Raw genomic sequence first — 14,952 nt, forward strand, 5'->3', positions numbered from 1 at the left:
GACATAATGTCCCAGGGATACAAACTAGAGTTAAAAAATTTCCCTCCCTGAGGCAGATTTCTACTGTCAAGATTATCTGTAGACCAGATAAAGAGAGGCATTCTTACACTGTGTACGGGACCTCTCAGACCTGGGAGTGATAGTTCCTGTTCCGATGCAGGAACAGGGTTTGGGGTTTTATTCCAGTCTGTTTGTGGTTCCAAAAAAGGAAGGAACCTTCAGACCAATTTTAGATCTCAAGAGTCTAAACAAATTTCTCAGAGTACCGTCCTTCAAGATGGGAAACTATTTGTTCCATTCTTCCTTTGGTCCAAGAGGGCGCTTATCTGCATGTTCCCATTCACAGGGATCTTCACAAGTTTCTAAGGTTTGCATTTCTGGACAAGCACTTCCAATTTGTGGCTCTGCCCTTCGGCCTTGCCACAGCTCCCAGAATTTTCTCAAAGGTTCTGGGATCCTTGTTGCCGGTGCTCCGATTACGGGCATTGCAGTGGCACCCTATCTAGACGACATCGTGGTCCAAGCGCCATCCTTTCAACAGGCAAGGTTACACACAGAAATGTTGCTATCCTTCCTGCGATCTCACAGATGGAAGGTAAATTTGGAAACGAGTTCCTTTGTTCCAAATACAAGGGTAACTTTCTTGGGAACCATAATAGATTCCTTATCAATGAAGATTTCTGACAGAAGTCAGGAAATCAAAGATTTTCGATTCTTGCCTAGCGCTTCAGTCCGCTCTTCGGCCTTCAGTGGCTCAGTGCATGGAGGTAATCGGGCTGATGGTGGCGGCAATGGACATCATCCCGTTCGCTCGTTTCCACTTCAGACCTCTGCAGTTAAACCTGCTCAGTCAGTGGAACGGAGATTATGCAGATTTTTCTCTGAGAATACAGGAGACAAGGGATTCTCTTCTTTGGTGGTTGTCTCAGGATCATCTGTCCCTGGGAACCTGCTTTCGCAGACCCTCCTGGGTGATTGTGACAACAGACGCCAGCCTTCTGGGATGGGGAGCAGTTGGGGGCTCTCTAAAGGCCCAGGGAACTTGGACTCAGTCGGAGTCTGTTCTCTCCATAAATATTCTGGAGCTGAGAGCAATCTTCAATGCTCCTCTGGCCTGGCTTCAGTTATCCTCGGCCCGGTTCATCAGATTCCAGTCGGACAACATAACTTCAGTGGCTTACATCAATTATCAGGGAGGAATGCGGAGTTCCTTAGCCATGACAGAGGTAGCCAAGATAATTTGGTGGGCGGAGACCCACAATTGCTGTCTTTCTGCGATCCACATCCCAGGGGTGGACAACTGGGAGGCAACTTCCTGAGCAGGCAGACCTTTCACCCGGGGGAGTAGGAACTCTATCCGGAAGTATTTTCCAGCCTGATTCTCAAATGGGGTCAGCCGGAATTGGATCTCATGGCATCTCGGCAGAATGCCAAGCTTCCGAGGTACGGATCGAGATCAAGGGACCCTCAGGCGGTACTGATAGACGCCCTGGTGGTACCTTGGAATTTCAGTCTTGCATACCTATTTCCCCCGTTCGCTCTTCTTCTTTGAGTCATTGCTCAAATCAAGCAGGAGAGGGCGTCGGTGATCCTCATTGCACTGGCGTGGCCTAGCAGGATTTGGTATGCAGATCTGGTGGACATGTCATCTCTTCCACCTTGGAGACTTCGTTGAGGAAGGACCTTCTACTTCAAGGGCCCTTCCTTCATCCAAATCTAGTTTCTCTGAAGCTGACTGCTTGGAGATTGAATGCTTAATTTTATCCAAGCGGGGTTTTTCAGAACCGGTCATTGAGACCATGATTCGGGCTCGTAAACCTGTGACTAGAAAGATTTACTACAAGATATGGTGTAAATATTTATATTGGTGCGATTCCAAGGGCTGCTCTTGGAGTAGAGTTAGGATTCCTAAGATTCTGTCCTTTCTCCAAGAAGGCTTGGAGAAGGGATTATCGGCTAGTTCCCTAAAGGGTCAAATATCTGCCTCGTTTATTTTGTTACATAAACGTCTGGCGGACGTACCAGACGTGCAATCCTTTTGTCAGGCCTTGGTCTGGATCAGGCCCGTGTTCAAACCAGTTACTCCTCCCTGGAGTCTTAATTTAGTTCTTAAGGTTCTTCAAGGGGCTTCGTTTGAGCCTATGCATTCCAGTTGTTATCTTGGAAAGTTTTTTTTCTTGTCGCTATTTCTTCTGCTCGTAGAGTGTCAGAGCTCTCGGCATTACAGTGTGAGTCTCCTTACCTTATTTTTCATTCGGATAAGGTGGTTTTGCGTACAAAATTAGGTTTTCTACCTAAAATGTTTTCCGACCGGATTATTAATCAGGAGATTGTTGTTCCTTCCTTGTGCCCTAATCCTTTTGCACAATCTGGACGTGGTTCGTGCACTGAAATTCTATTTACAGGCGACTAAGGATTTTCGTCAGTCTTCTGCCTTATTTGTGGGTTTTCCCTGGAAAACGTAAGGGTCAGAAAGCTTCGGCTACTTCCCTTTCTTTGTGGCTGAAGAGTATCATACGTTTTGCCTTTGAAACTGCTGGACAGCAACCTCCAGAGAGAGTTACGGCTCATTCCACGAGGGCTTTTTCTTCCTCATGGGCATTCAAAAATGAAGCTTCGATGGAACAGATTTGCAAGGCTGCAACTTGGTCCTCTCTTCACACTTTTTCAAAATTCTATAAATTGACACCTTTGCCTCGGCTGAGGCCGCTTTTGGGAGACCGGTTCTTCAAGCAATGGAGCCTTCCGTTTAGGTTCCCTGTCTTGTCCCTCCCTTATCATCCGTGTACTCTAGCTTGGGTATTGATTCCCATTAGTAATTAGATGATCCGTGGACTCATCGTGTCATTAGAAAGAAAACAAAATGTATGCTTACCTGATAAATGTATTTATTTCTTGACACCATGAGTCCACGGCCCGCCCTGTTATTTAGACAGGTTGTTGGTATGTTATAAACTTCAGACACCTCTGCACATTGTTGCTTCCTTTCTCTCCTTTACTTTGGTCGAATGGCTGGGGTAGGAGGGAAGGTAGGTGATATTTAACAGGTTTTGCTGTGGTGCTCTTTGCCGCCTCCTGCTGGACAGGAGTGATATTCCCATTATTAATTAGATGATCCGTGGACTCATTGTGTCAAGAGAGAAATAAATTTATCAAGGAAGCATAATTTAATTTTTTTTATTAATATGACATAAGAACCAGAAGGCCCATTGATTATGCCCATATTTAATTATAAAGCATAAGCTTCTTTGGTTAGCAGAATTCATGTCCTATGCATTTTGCTTATAGTATTTAACCTTAGCACCTCTATATGAAGTGTATTTGGTCTTCCGTTTATGAAACCCTGAATTCCATAATAGCCTATATGAGGTGTGTTGTTTTTTTTTGTTTGTTTGTTTGTTTTCTTCCAACTACTGTAGAATAGATGCTTTGGCATACACTCTCTAATATTATTTTTGATTCTTTTTACTTTTTTTTGGATGTTAATTTAGTATTCTTTCTTCAAATTTACAGACTGTAAGAGAAGAAGAGAGAGAAATATATAGACAGTTGCTTCAAGTGGTCACTGGAAAATCTTTTTTGACACCAAAATCAACATCTGTACTCTCTCCACAAATGTAAGTTCCAAGAGACTAAATTAAGATCATCTCACTTTACCTTGTAATTGGACTTAATTTTGTTTATTTTTAATTTAGGTCTCGTTGCTTGAATTCTAGTAGTAGTATTTCTGGTCAGCCGATTCCTTCAAGTTTGAGTTCTCTAGAACCAAGCAGTGTGGATACAGAGCCTCCACATCAACCATCAGACATGTTTTTGCAATTATCAGATCAGTTTTCAAAACCACTTTTTAATAGTACCAATGATTTCAATCTAACATGTGAAAACCGAGGCACAAGCAACCACCAGCTCTTTAAAGAAAAATCTATTCCTCAAAAACAAGCTCAAGGTAAATTAGTTTTTTATTGTGCATTTGTTATACATTTTTCTTTCCTTAGATATGGTGAGTTCATGACGTCATCAATTACTAGTGGGAATATCTCTCCTGTCCAACAGGAGGCGGGCTAAGAGCACCACAACAAAGCTGTTAAATATCACTCCCCTTCCCATAATCCCCAGTCATTCTCTTTGCCTCTGTCAATAGAGAAGGTGAAGTTTGGTGTCTGAAGAAAAGAGATCCTTTATGAGGATAGTTTTCCCTGCAAGCAAGGATTTGGCTATAGCTATAGTCTGTCAATCTCTGCTGCAGAGTAGTAGTGACTTTTAAGCAGTTAGGAAGTTGTAAGGTGGTGCTTACTTTCCTAACTTTTTGCTGCCCTAAGTATAGAAAGCCAGAGTTGGTTACTCTGTTCTTTCTTTTTTTCCCACAGGTCTTTGTAAGGAGTTTGTGTCATTTCATGCCTTGTGAGCTGTCTTCCTGCCGGACAGCTAGACTGCAGGTAAGTGCTTTTTTGTCTTTTAGGTATAGGAGACTTTGCACTTTTAAAGATTCATTATTTTATATTCTGCATTTTTTTCTTTGTGCTTTAGTAATCCTTTAAATAGTATTCGATAGGCAGTATGCAGGCACTATTTGATTTGGGGACCGGGTGTTGCTAGTTTTTTTGGGGGTTTTTGGCAAATGTTTGTTTTGTTTATGTGGTAACGGTTGTTGCTATGGGTTTTTTTCGGATTACGCGCCTTTTTCTTGTCTGCGCTTTTCCGGATGTGCTGGTCATGTGATCCTCGTGTTTAAGTTGTATGGAACGGATCGGCATCTGTGTTGCAGCAGTCTGTCTCAGTGTATGCAGTTGCGTGTCAGTCTCTGTGTCCTTTTCAAGTCTCCTGGAGTTGCGGTAGGCACCTCAGTACTGCTGAGGTGTAGAGGTTGTCAAGCTTTAGTTTTTTTTATGACGTTTTTTATGTTTCTCTTAAAGTGACAGGTGTACTTTAAGTAAAAAATTTTTTCCTGGGGCTGATTTTTCTTAGCTATGGATAATGATGATAATTGTTTTTATTAGGTTATGTTTAGCGGCGCAAATTGTTTCTCCTTTGCAATTTTGTACTTCTTGTTTAGCTAGATCGCTACAATGTAAAGAAAACTTTTTCCCTTATGAGCCTAATGTCTCTCAGGATGATGCTGTTCAGGCAATGCCGCAGCCTTCTCCTCAAACGTCCCAAGCCCCATCCAGTGCCCTGCGGTTCCTCTCAACCTCCTGGGGGGGTATATTTGCCTGCAGATTTTGCCCAACAGATATCTTCTGCGGTATATGCAGCTTTATCTGCTTTTCCTCTTATGTTTTAGGAAAACGTAAGAGGAAAACTAAACACTTAATAGATTGTAAGGTGCCTGTTTCAGCAGCTACTATACAGGTCGATCTTCCTCATAATTCTAGGGAGGATGTTACCTCAGTTCCTTCTGACGGTGAAATCTCTGATTCTGACAGTGTTAATCTTTTTGTCCGAGGTGGAAGAAGTAAGCTTTAGGTTTAAGCTTGAACACCTTCATATTTTATTAAACAAGGTTTTGGCTACTTTGGATGATTCTGACTATCCTGTTGTAGCTAACCCTAAGAAATCTAGTAAGCTTAATAGATACTATGATGTCTCTTCCTCTATGGAAGTGTTTCCTGTTCCAGATCGTGTGACAGAGATTATTGCACAGGAATGGGAAACACCAGGGATTCCTTTCTCCCCGTCTTCAGTTTTTAAGAAGATGTTTCCTATTGCTGAATCCATTAAGGATTCTTGGCGCACGGTGCCTAAAGTAGAAGTGGCTATTTCTTCTCTGGCTAAGAGAACTACGATCCTATAAAGAGTAGTTGCTCTTTTAAGGATCCAATGGATAAGAAGCTGGAGGTATATTTGAAGAAGATGTAGGTGCATCAGTTTCTTCAATGGCAACCTGCAGTTTGTATTGCCACAGTGACAAGTGCAGCATCTTATTGGTGCAATGCTTTATCGGAAACTTTGTTGGAGGAAATTCAGGATAAGATTAAGACTCTTAAGATTGCCAATTCTCTTATTTCTGATGCTAAAATGCAAGTTATTAAATTGGGAGCCAAGCTGTCTGGTTTCTCTGTCTTGGGTCGCAGGGCTTTGTGGCTTAAGTCTTGGTCAGCTGATGTTTCCTCAGAGTCTAAGCTTTTGGCGCTTCCTTACAAGGGTAAGACTTTGTTTGGGCCTGGACTGACAGAAATAATATCTGATATTACGGGTGGAAAAGGATTTTTCTAACACAACACAAGACAAGAAAATTATATTTAAGGGACGTCAGTCATTTTCGTTCCTTTTGTAATTTCAAAGGTCAAAAGCCTTCCTCTTTTGCTTCCAAACAGAAGCAATCCAAGTCCTCTTGGAGACCCAGTCAGTCCTGGAATAAGGGAAAGCAATCTAAGAAATCCTCAGCTGAGTCTAAATGAGCATGATGGGTCGGCCCTCAATTCTGAGTCGGATCAAGTGGGTGGCAGACTTTCCCTGTTTTATCGGGAGTGGTTACGAGATGACCCAGATCCTTGGGCTGTGGGCATTGTTTCTCATGGTTAAAAGATAGAATTCAATTGTCTCCCTCCTCCAGGCGCAGGTTTCACCTCTCAAGGTTGTCTGCAAATCGGGTAAAAAGAGAGGCATTCTTGAACTGTGTTCAGGATCTTTTCTCTCTGAGAGTGATTGTTCTAGTAAAGGAACAGGGTCTAGGATTCTATTCAAATCTGAACAAATTCAGTTGTACTATCAAAAAGGAGGTAAAACTAACTTGTTTTAAGAGATACGGACACATACATAAATTATATAATAACTAAATGTATTTACAAGTGACACTGCAGTATGTATGTGCAAGAATTGAAAAAAAGTTTAATACCATCAATAGCTACTTACTATTTTAATGGGATGTATGAGGTTGATGGGATTAAGACAGTTTCTGAATATTTGGTGAAATATTAGATAAACACACATGCATTTCTTCATCAAGCATTTTTAAGCTTCCACTTCCTATCCATATATCAGGAGCAGCAATGCACTACTGGGAGCTAGTTGCAAAAAAACAAACACTTTGACTTCTGACTTCAGCTCAGCGTTTAAGCTGCTGCCCTCAGAGCTCTGCATGTTGCACTGACTACTGCCCGCACTGCAAACGCACTGCTATCCCACTCACTGACTACACATGCAGTCACCAGCCGATTGAGGAGACTACACGTGCAGTCAGGAGCCAATGTGCCGCCAATGGGAATAGTTTAAGTTCCCACTGAGCTGCGCCTATAGGTTAAGATGATCTGTGACCCACTAGGTATCAATCACGAGTCAACCATGTGATGTGTAGCAAGCAGGCGGAAAGTCGGAAACCAAAAAAAAAATACAAACTTTTTTAAATTTAAAAAAAATTGTGCTGAAGCAGGGACCCATCTACACACTGCTTCCGGCACACTGTGTCACGACACACAGTTTGGAAAGCACTTCTATAGAGATTAAATTATGATGGCCAATCACCATCTGATTGTCTGAGTAAAAACTGTGGCCATGGGGGGTGCACAGGGGACACCAAATGGAGCGCATTTAGCACATCATTTTAACAATGATTAGTGCGGTTATGACTATACAGTAATTGTATTTTGTTTTGCATAGTACACTAGCTGGCTGTTTACGGTCTCTTTAAACCAGCACAGAGCAGGTCACAGAGCAGGTAAGCCTAGTTTTAAATCCTCTGGTTTAAATAATGATACTCTTTTATGCGTGGCATTTACATTTAAGTGATTTAACACTAATAAATTAAACTTGCAGTACACAAGTTCCATGTAGTTTTCAAATTTCCGGCATGTTATAGTATTTTTTTTTTTTTGCCTCCAAGTTTTAAGAAAACCCATTTCATGTAAATGGCAAGAGTCCATGAGCTAGTGACGTATGGGATATACAATCCTACCAGGCGGGGCAAAGTTTCCCAAACATCAAAATGCCTATAAATACACCTCCCACCACACACATACTTCAGTTTTACAAACTTTGCCTCCTAAGGAGGTGGTGAAGTAAGTTTTTGTGCTTGATTTTTGCGTTTTCTTCTATAATGAGCGCTTCTAAGCATTCTGAAGCCCAATTCCTCTCAGAGTACAGTGTTTGTCAGAGTGAAGTGAAGCCAGTATTGCCTGATGATTTTTATGCTTTCACTCATGGGTAATCTTTTCAAGGGTTCTCTGTTATCGGTCGTAGGGATTTATCTCCTACCTCCCTTTTCAGATCGACGATATACTCTTATACCATTTACCTCTGCCGATAGTTTTCAGTACTGGTTTGGCTGTCTGCTACATGTGGATGGGTGTCTTCGGTAAGTATGTATCAGTATTTAAGACACTCTCAGCTATGTTTGGCGCTTTATCTATTAATATAAACTTTTAAATATATGTATTTATATTTGCCATGAGTCAGGTTTATGTGCATTTCCCTTTGCAGTCTAACAGTTTCAGTATGAGAATCATGTTTTAAAAAATTCTTACCTGGGGTTTAGTCTTTTTTTTTTTCCAATTTGACTTGTTTTTTTCGTAAAATTTTGCGGGCAAATCTAGGCTTGTGAGGGAGTAAAATGCTGTTATTTATTGCAGAATTTTTTGGGCGAAATTCTTTTGGTGCAAATTTGCGTCTATAGTGTCGCAAGTTCTGTCATCTCCTGCGTCTTTATTGATGTTAGTTTGTTTGGCGCAAAGTTGCGTAATTTCTGGATGTTTGGCGCAAAAAAAAATTCATTTTACGTTGTGCGTCATACTTGGTGCCAAATATTTTTTTTTGTGGTTATTACCCCACTTCCTTTATGCTCCCTGCTCTCTTTATATTTTAGAGGGATATGCTGTTTGCTTTTTTGCTTATTTAGCATATGCATTTTTTCCCATTCCTGAAACTGCTATATGAGGAAACTGGATATTTTGTTTAAATTTTATTTTTTCTTTATATTTTGCAAGATGTCTGTCTGATCCTGTCTAAGAAGCTACTGTAGGAACCATGCTGCCTGAACACAGTTCTACCAAAGCTAAGTGTATCTGTTGTAAGCAAGCTGAGATTATATCTCCGGCTATATTATGTAACAGCACCTGTTGTTCCTTCTACATCTAATATACATGATATCCCTATTGATATGAAAAATTATATTGCTGATGCAATACAGAAGGCTATGTATATGGATTACTTTAATAATTGGAGATTAGGGCTGGCCTAGTTCTGCACCTGGAAACCAATCTTTTTAACTATTTGTATTACTCTAGACAATATACCTTGAGTGGTGGGGACCCTTTTGGTGTTTTGTCAGGTTTTCTTGGGCAGCATAACGTGACGACCCTATACCCAAAAATTGATCCGTAAGGATCTACATATACTCCACCAAGCGCTGTATTTTGTTTCTCTTTTTATTATATATATATATATATATATATATATATATTTATATTATATAAAATATAGTGTGTGTATGTATGTGTGTGTGTATATAGTATATATATATATATATATATATATATATATATATATATATATATATATATATATATATATATATACATATATATATATATATATATATATATATATATATATATATATATATATATATATATATATATATATATATATATATATATATATATATATATACATACACACACACACACATATACAGAAGAGAGAAGCGCTCTGACAGGAACGAACAACAGCTCATCAGCTAGTTCTCTGGCGATTTACCACCTGGAGCAGCCTCTTTTAGACCAGTGTGCCTTTCACATTGGAAAACTATCCTGAAGCATATCAGTCTGATCCCGCCAGTTAAGGTCAGTCCAGCCCCGAAATACCAGACAATTCTCCTTTGAACAAGGAACATGACAACCCCAGACGATCGTTTCGGCCTATTGGGCCTCATCTGTGAGGTGCAGCCACATTCCTCTAAGCAAGCACTGGCCAAGGAGACCATATCTGGTTGCCCCTAACACCCATAGGGAGACTTCCCCAGGGTCATAATTAATTTGCATACAGAAGAGAGAAGCGCTCTAACAGGAACGAACAACAGCTCATCGGCTAGTTCTCTGGCGATTTACCACCTGGAGCAGCCTCTTTTAGACCAGTGTGCCTTTCACAGTGGAAAACTATCCTGAAGCATATCAGTCTGATCCCGCCAGTTAAGGTCAGTCCAGCCCCGAAATACCAGGCAATTCTCCTTTGAACAAGGAAAAAGAAAAGAGGCTGCTCCAGGTGGTAAATCGCCAGAGAACTAGCTGATGAGCTGTTGTTCGTTCCTGTTAGAGCGCTTCTCTCTTCTGTATGCTATATATATATATATATATATATATATATATGTATATGTGTGTGTATATATGTATATGTGTGTGTATATATGTATATGTATATGTGTGTGTATATATGTATATGTATATGTGTGTGTATATATGTGTATGTATATGTGTGTGTGTATATATATATATATGTGTATATATATATATGTATGTATATATATGTGTGTGTGTATATGTGTGTGTATATATATGTGTGTATATGTGTGTGTATATATATGTGTGTATATGTGTGTGTATATATATGTGTATATATGTGTGTGTATATATATATGTGTATATATATATATATATATATATATATATGTATATATATATATATATATATGTGTATGTATATATATATATATATATATGTGTATGTGTATATATATATATATATATATATATATATATATATTTATATATATATATATATATATATATATATATATATATATATATATATATATATATATATATATGTGTGTGTATATATATATATATTTCTTCTGTTATGTGTGATCAGTCCACGGGTCATCATTACTTCTGGGATATAACTCCTCCCCAACAGGAAATGCAAGAGGATTCACCCAGCAGAGCTGCATATAGCTCCTCCCCTCTACGTCACTCCCAGTCATTCTCTTGCACCCAACGACTAGATAGGATGTGTGAGAGGACTATGGTGATTATACTTAGTTTTTATAACTTCAATCAAAAGTTTGTTATTTTACAATAGCACCGGAGCGTGTTATTACCTCTCTGGCAGAGTTTGAAGAAGAATCTACCAGAGTTTTTACTATGATTTTAACCGGAGTAGTTAAGATCATATTGCTGTTTCTCGGCCATCTGAGGGAGGTAAAAGCTTCAGATCAGGGGACAGCGGGCAGATGAATCTGCATTGAGGTATGTAGCAGTTTTTATTTTCTGAATGGAATTGATGAGAAAATCCTGCCATACCGTTATAATGACATGTATGTATACTCTACACTTCAGTATTCTGGGGATGGTATTTCACCGGAATTACTCTGTTAAAAGTACATTAAACCTTTTTAATAGGTATTTATCATGTTAAACGTTTTTGCTGGAATGTAGAATCGTTTGCATTTTCTGAGGTACTGAGTGAATAAATATTTGGGCATTATTTTTCCACTTGGCAGTTGCTTGTTTTAATTGTGACAGTTTCGTTTCTCTCTCACTGCTGTGTGTGAGGGGGAGGGGCCGTTTTTGGCGCTCTTTGCTACGCATCAAAAATTTCCAGTCAGTTACTCTTGTATTTCCTGCATGATCCGGTTCATCTCTAACAGAACTCAGGGGTCTTCAAACTTCTTTGGAGGGAGGTAGATTCTCTCAGCAGAGCTGTGAGATTTATATATTGACTGTGATTAAAAACGTTGCTCTGTAATTTTTATGTCTCAAATTTAATTACTGTTAATTTACTAATGGGAACAAACCTTTGCTAAAAGTTGTGTTGTTTTTAAGGATTGATGCTATAACTGTTTTTCAGTTCATTATTTCAACTGTCATTTAATCGTTTAGTGTTTCTTTGAGGCACAGTACGTTTTTGTTAAATAAGATTGTAACCAAGTTGCATGTTTATTGCTAGTGTGTTAAACATGTCTGATTCAGAGGAAGATACCTGTGTTATTTGTTCCAATGCCAAGGTGGAGCCCAATAGAAATTTATGTACTAACTGTATTGATGCTACTTTAAATAAAAGCCAATCTGTACAAATTGAACAAATTTCACCAAACAGCGAGGGGAGAGTTATGCCGACTAACTCACCTCACGTGTCAGTACCTGCATCTCCCGCCCGGGAGGTGCGTGATAATATGGCGCCTAGTACATCTGGGCGGCCATTACAGATAACATTACAGGATATGGCTACTGTTATGACTGAAGTTTTGGCTAAATTACCAGAACTAAGAGGCAAGCGTGATCACTCTGGGGTGAGAACAGAGTGCGCTGATAATACTAGGGCCATGTCTGATACTGCGTCACAGCTTGCAGAGCATGAGGACGGAGAGCTTCATTCTGTGGGTGACGGTTCTGATCCAAACAGATTGGATTCAGATATTTCAAATTTTAAATTTAAATTGGAAAACCTCCGTGTTTTACTAGGGGAGGTTTTAGCGGCTCTTACTGATTGTAACACTGTCGCAATACCAGAGAAATTGTGTAGGTTGGATAAATACTTTGCGGTACCGGCGAGTACTGACGTTTTTCCTATACCTAAGAGACTAACTGAAATTGTTACTAAGGAGTGGGATAGACCCGGTGTGCCGTTCTCACCCCCTCCTATATTTAGAAAGATGTTTCCAATAGACGCCACCACACGGGACTTATGGCAAACGGTCCCTAAGGTGGAGGGAGCAGTTTCTACTTTAGCTAAGCGTACCACTATCCCGGTGGAGGATAGCTGTGCTTTTTCAGATCCAATGGATAAAAAATTAGAGGGTTACCTTAAGGAAATGTTTGTTCAACAAGGTTTTATATTGCAACCCCTTGCATGCATCGCACCGATTTCGGCTGCGGCAGCATTTTGGATTGAGTCTCTGGAAGAGAACCTTAGTTCAACTACGCTGGACGACATTACGGACAGGCTTAGAGTCCTTAAACTAGCTAATTCATTCATTTCGGAGGCCGTAGTACATTTAACCAAACTTACGGCTAAGAACTCAGGATTCGCCATTCAGGCACGTAGGGCGCTGTGGCTAAAATCCTGGTCAGCTGATGTAACTTCTAAGTCCAAATTACTTAATATACCTTTCAAGGGGCAAACTTTATTTGGGCCTGGTTTGAAAGAAATTATCGCTGACATCACAGGAGGTAAGGGCCACGCCCTGCCTCAAGACAAAGCCAAAGCTAAGGCTAGACAGTCTAATTTTCGTCCCTTTCGGAATTTCAAAGCAGGAACAGCATCAACTTCCACTGCACCAAAACAGGAAGGAGCTGTTGCTCGTTACAGGCAAGGCTGGAAACCTAACCAGTCCTGGAACAAGGGCAAGCAGGCCAGGAAACCTGCTGCTGCCCCAAAGACAGCATGAACCGAGGGCCCCCGATCCGGGACCGGATCTAGTGGGGGGCAGACTCTCTCTCTTCGCCCAGGCTTGGGCAAGAGATGTTCAGGATCCCTGGGCGCTAGAGATCATATCTCAGGGATACCTTCTAGACTTCAAATTCTCTCCCCCAAGAGGGAGATTTCATCTGTCAAGGTTGTCAACAAACCAGATAAAGAAAGAAGCGTTTCTACGCTGTGTACAAGATCTGTTATTAATGGGAGTGATCCATCCGGTTCCGCGGTCGGAACAAGGACAAGGGTTTTACTCAAACCTGTTTGTGGTTCCCAAGAAAGAGGGAACTTTCAGGCCAATCTTGGATTTAAAGATCCTAAACAAATTCCTAAGAGTTCCATCGTTCAAAATGGAAACTATTCGGACAATCTTACCCATGATCCAAAAGGGTCAGTACATGACCACAGTGGATTTAAAGGATGCTTACCTTCACATACCGATTCACAAAGATCATTACCGGTATCTAAGGTTTGCCTTCTTAGACAGGCATTACCAGTTTGTAGCTCTTCCATTCGGATTGGCTACGGCTCCAAGAATCTTCACAAAGGTTCTGGGTGCCCTTCTGGCGGTACTAAGACCGCGAGGAATTTCGGTAGCTCCGTACCTAGACGACATTCTGATACAAGCTTCAAGCTTTCAAACTGCCAAGTCTCATACAGAGTTAGTTCTGGCATTTCTAAGGTCGCATGGATGGAAAGTGAACGAAAAGAAGAGTTCTCTTTTTCCTCTCACAAGAGTTCCATTCTTGGGGACTCTTATAGATTCTGTAGAAATGAAGATTTATCTGACAGAAGACAGATTAACAAAGCTTCTAAATGCATGCCGTGTCCTTCATTCCATTCAACTCCCGTCAGTAGCTCAATGCATGGAGGTGATCGGCTTAATGGTAGCAGCAATGGACATAGTTCCCTTTGCACGTCTACATCTCAGACCGCTGCAATTGTGCATGCTGAGTCAGTGGAATGGGGATTACTCAGACTTGTCCCCTACTCTGAATCTGGATCAAGAGACCAGAAACTCTCTTCTATGGTGGCTTTCTCGGCCACATCTGTCCAGGGGGATGCCATTCAGCAGGCCGGACTGGACAATTGTAACAACAGACGCCAGCCTACTAGGTTGGGGCGCTGTCTGGAATTCTCTGAAGGCTCAGGGACAATGGAATCAGGAGGAAAGTCTCCTGCCAATAAACATTCTGGAATTGAGAGCAGTTCTCCATGCCCTTCTGGCTTGGCCCCAGTTAAAAACTCGGGGGTTCATCAGGTTTCAGTCGGACAACATCACGACTGTAGCTTACATCAACCATCAAGGAGGGACAAGAAGCTCCCTAGCAATGATGGAAGTATCAAAGATAATTCGCTGGGCAGAGTCTCACTCTTGCCACCTGTCAGCAATCCACATCCCGGGAGTGGAGAACTGGGAGGCGGATTTCTTGAGTCGCCAGACTTTTCATCCGGGGGAGTGGGAACTTCATCCGGAGGTCTTTGCCCAAATACTTCGACGTTGGGGCAAACCAGAGATAGATCTCATGGCGTCTCGCCAGAACGCCAAACTTCCTCGCTACGGGTCCAGATCCAGGGATCCGGGAGCGGTTCTGATAGATGCTTTGA

At 40.9% G+C, this 14,952-nt stretch overlaps 1 protein-coding gene across 1 annotated transcript in view; it reads left to right on the forward strand.

Annotated features, from left to right (window-relative positions):
• Positions 1 to 14,952, forward strand: part of SENP1 (SUMO specific peptidase 1) — a 357,101-nt gene that overhangs the window by 35,971 nt on the left and 306,178 nt on the right. Inside the window, exons 7-8 of the mRNA XM_053708240.1 lie at positions 3,514 to 3,617; positions 3,696 to 3,946. Coding sequence (XP_053564215.1) covers positions 3,514 to 3,617; positions 3,696 to 3,946 — 355 coding nt within the window. The remainder of the gene's footprint in view (positions 1 to 3,513; positions 3,618 to 3,695; positions 3,947 to 14,952) is intronic.

The sequence above is a fragment of the Bombina bombina genome, chromosome 3 (genome assembly GCF_027579735.1).
Source record: "Bombina bombina isolate aBomBom1 chromosome 3, aBomBom1.pri, whole genome shotgun sequence".
NCBI lineage: Eukaryota > Metazoa > Chordata > Amphibia > Anura > Bombinatoridae > Bombina > Bombina bombina.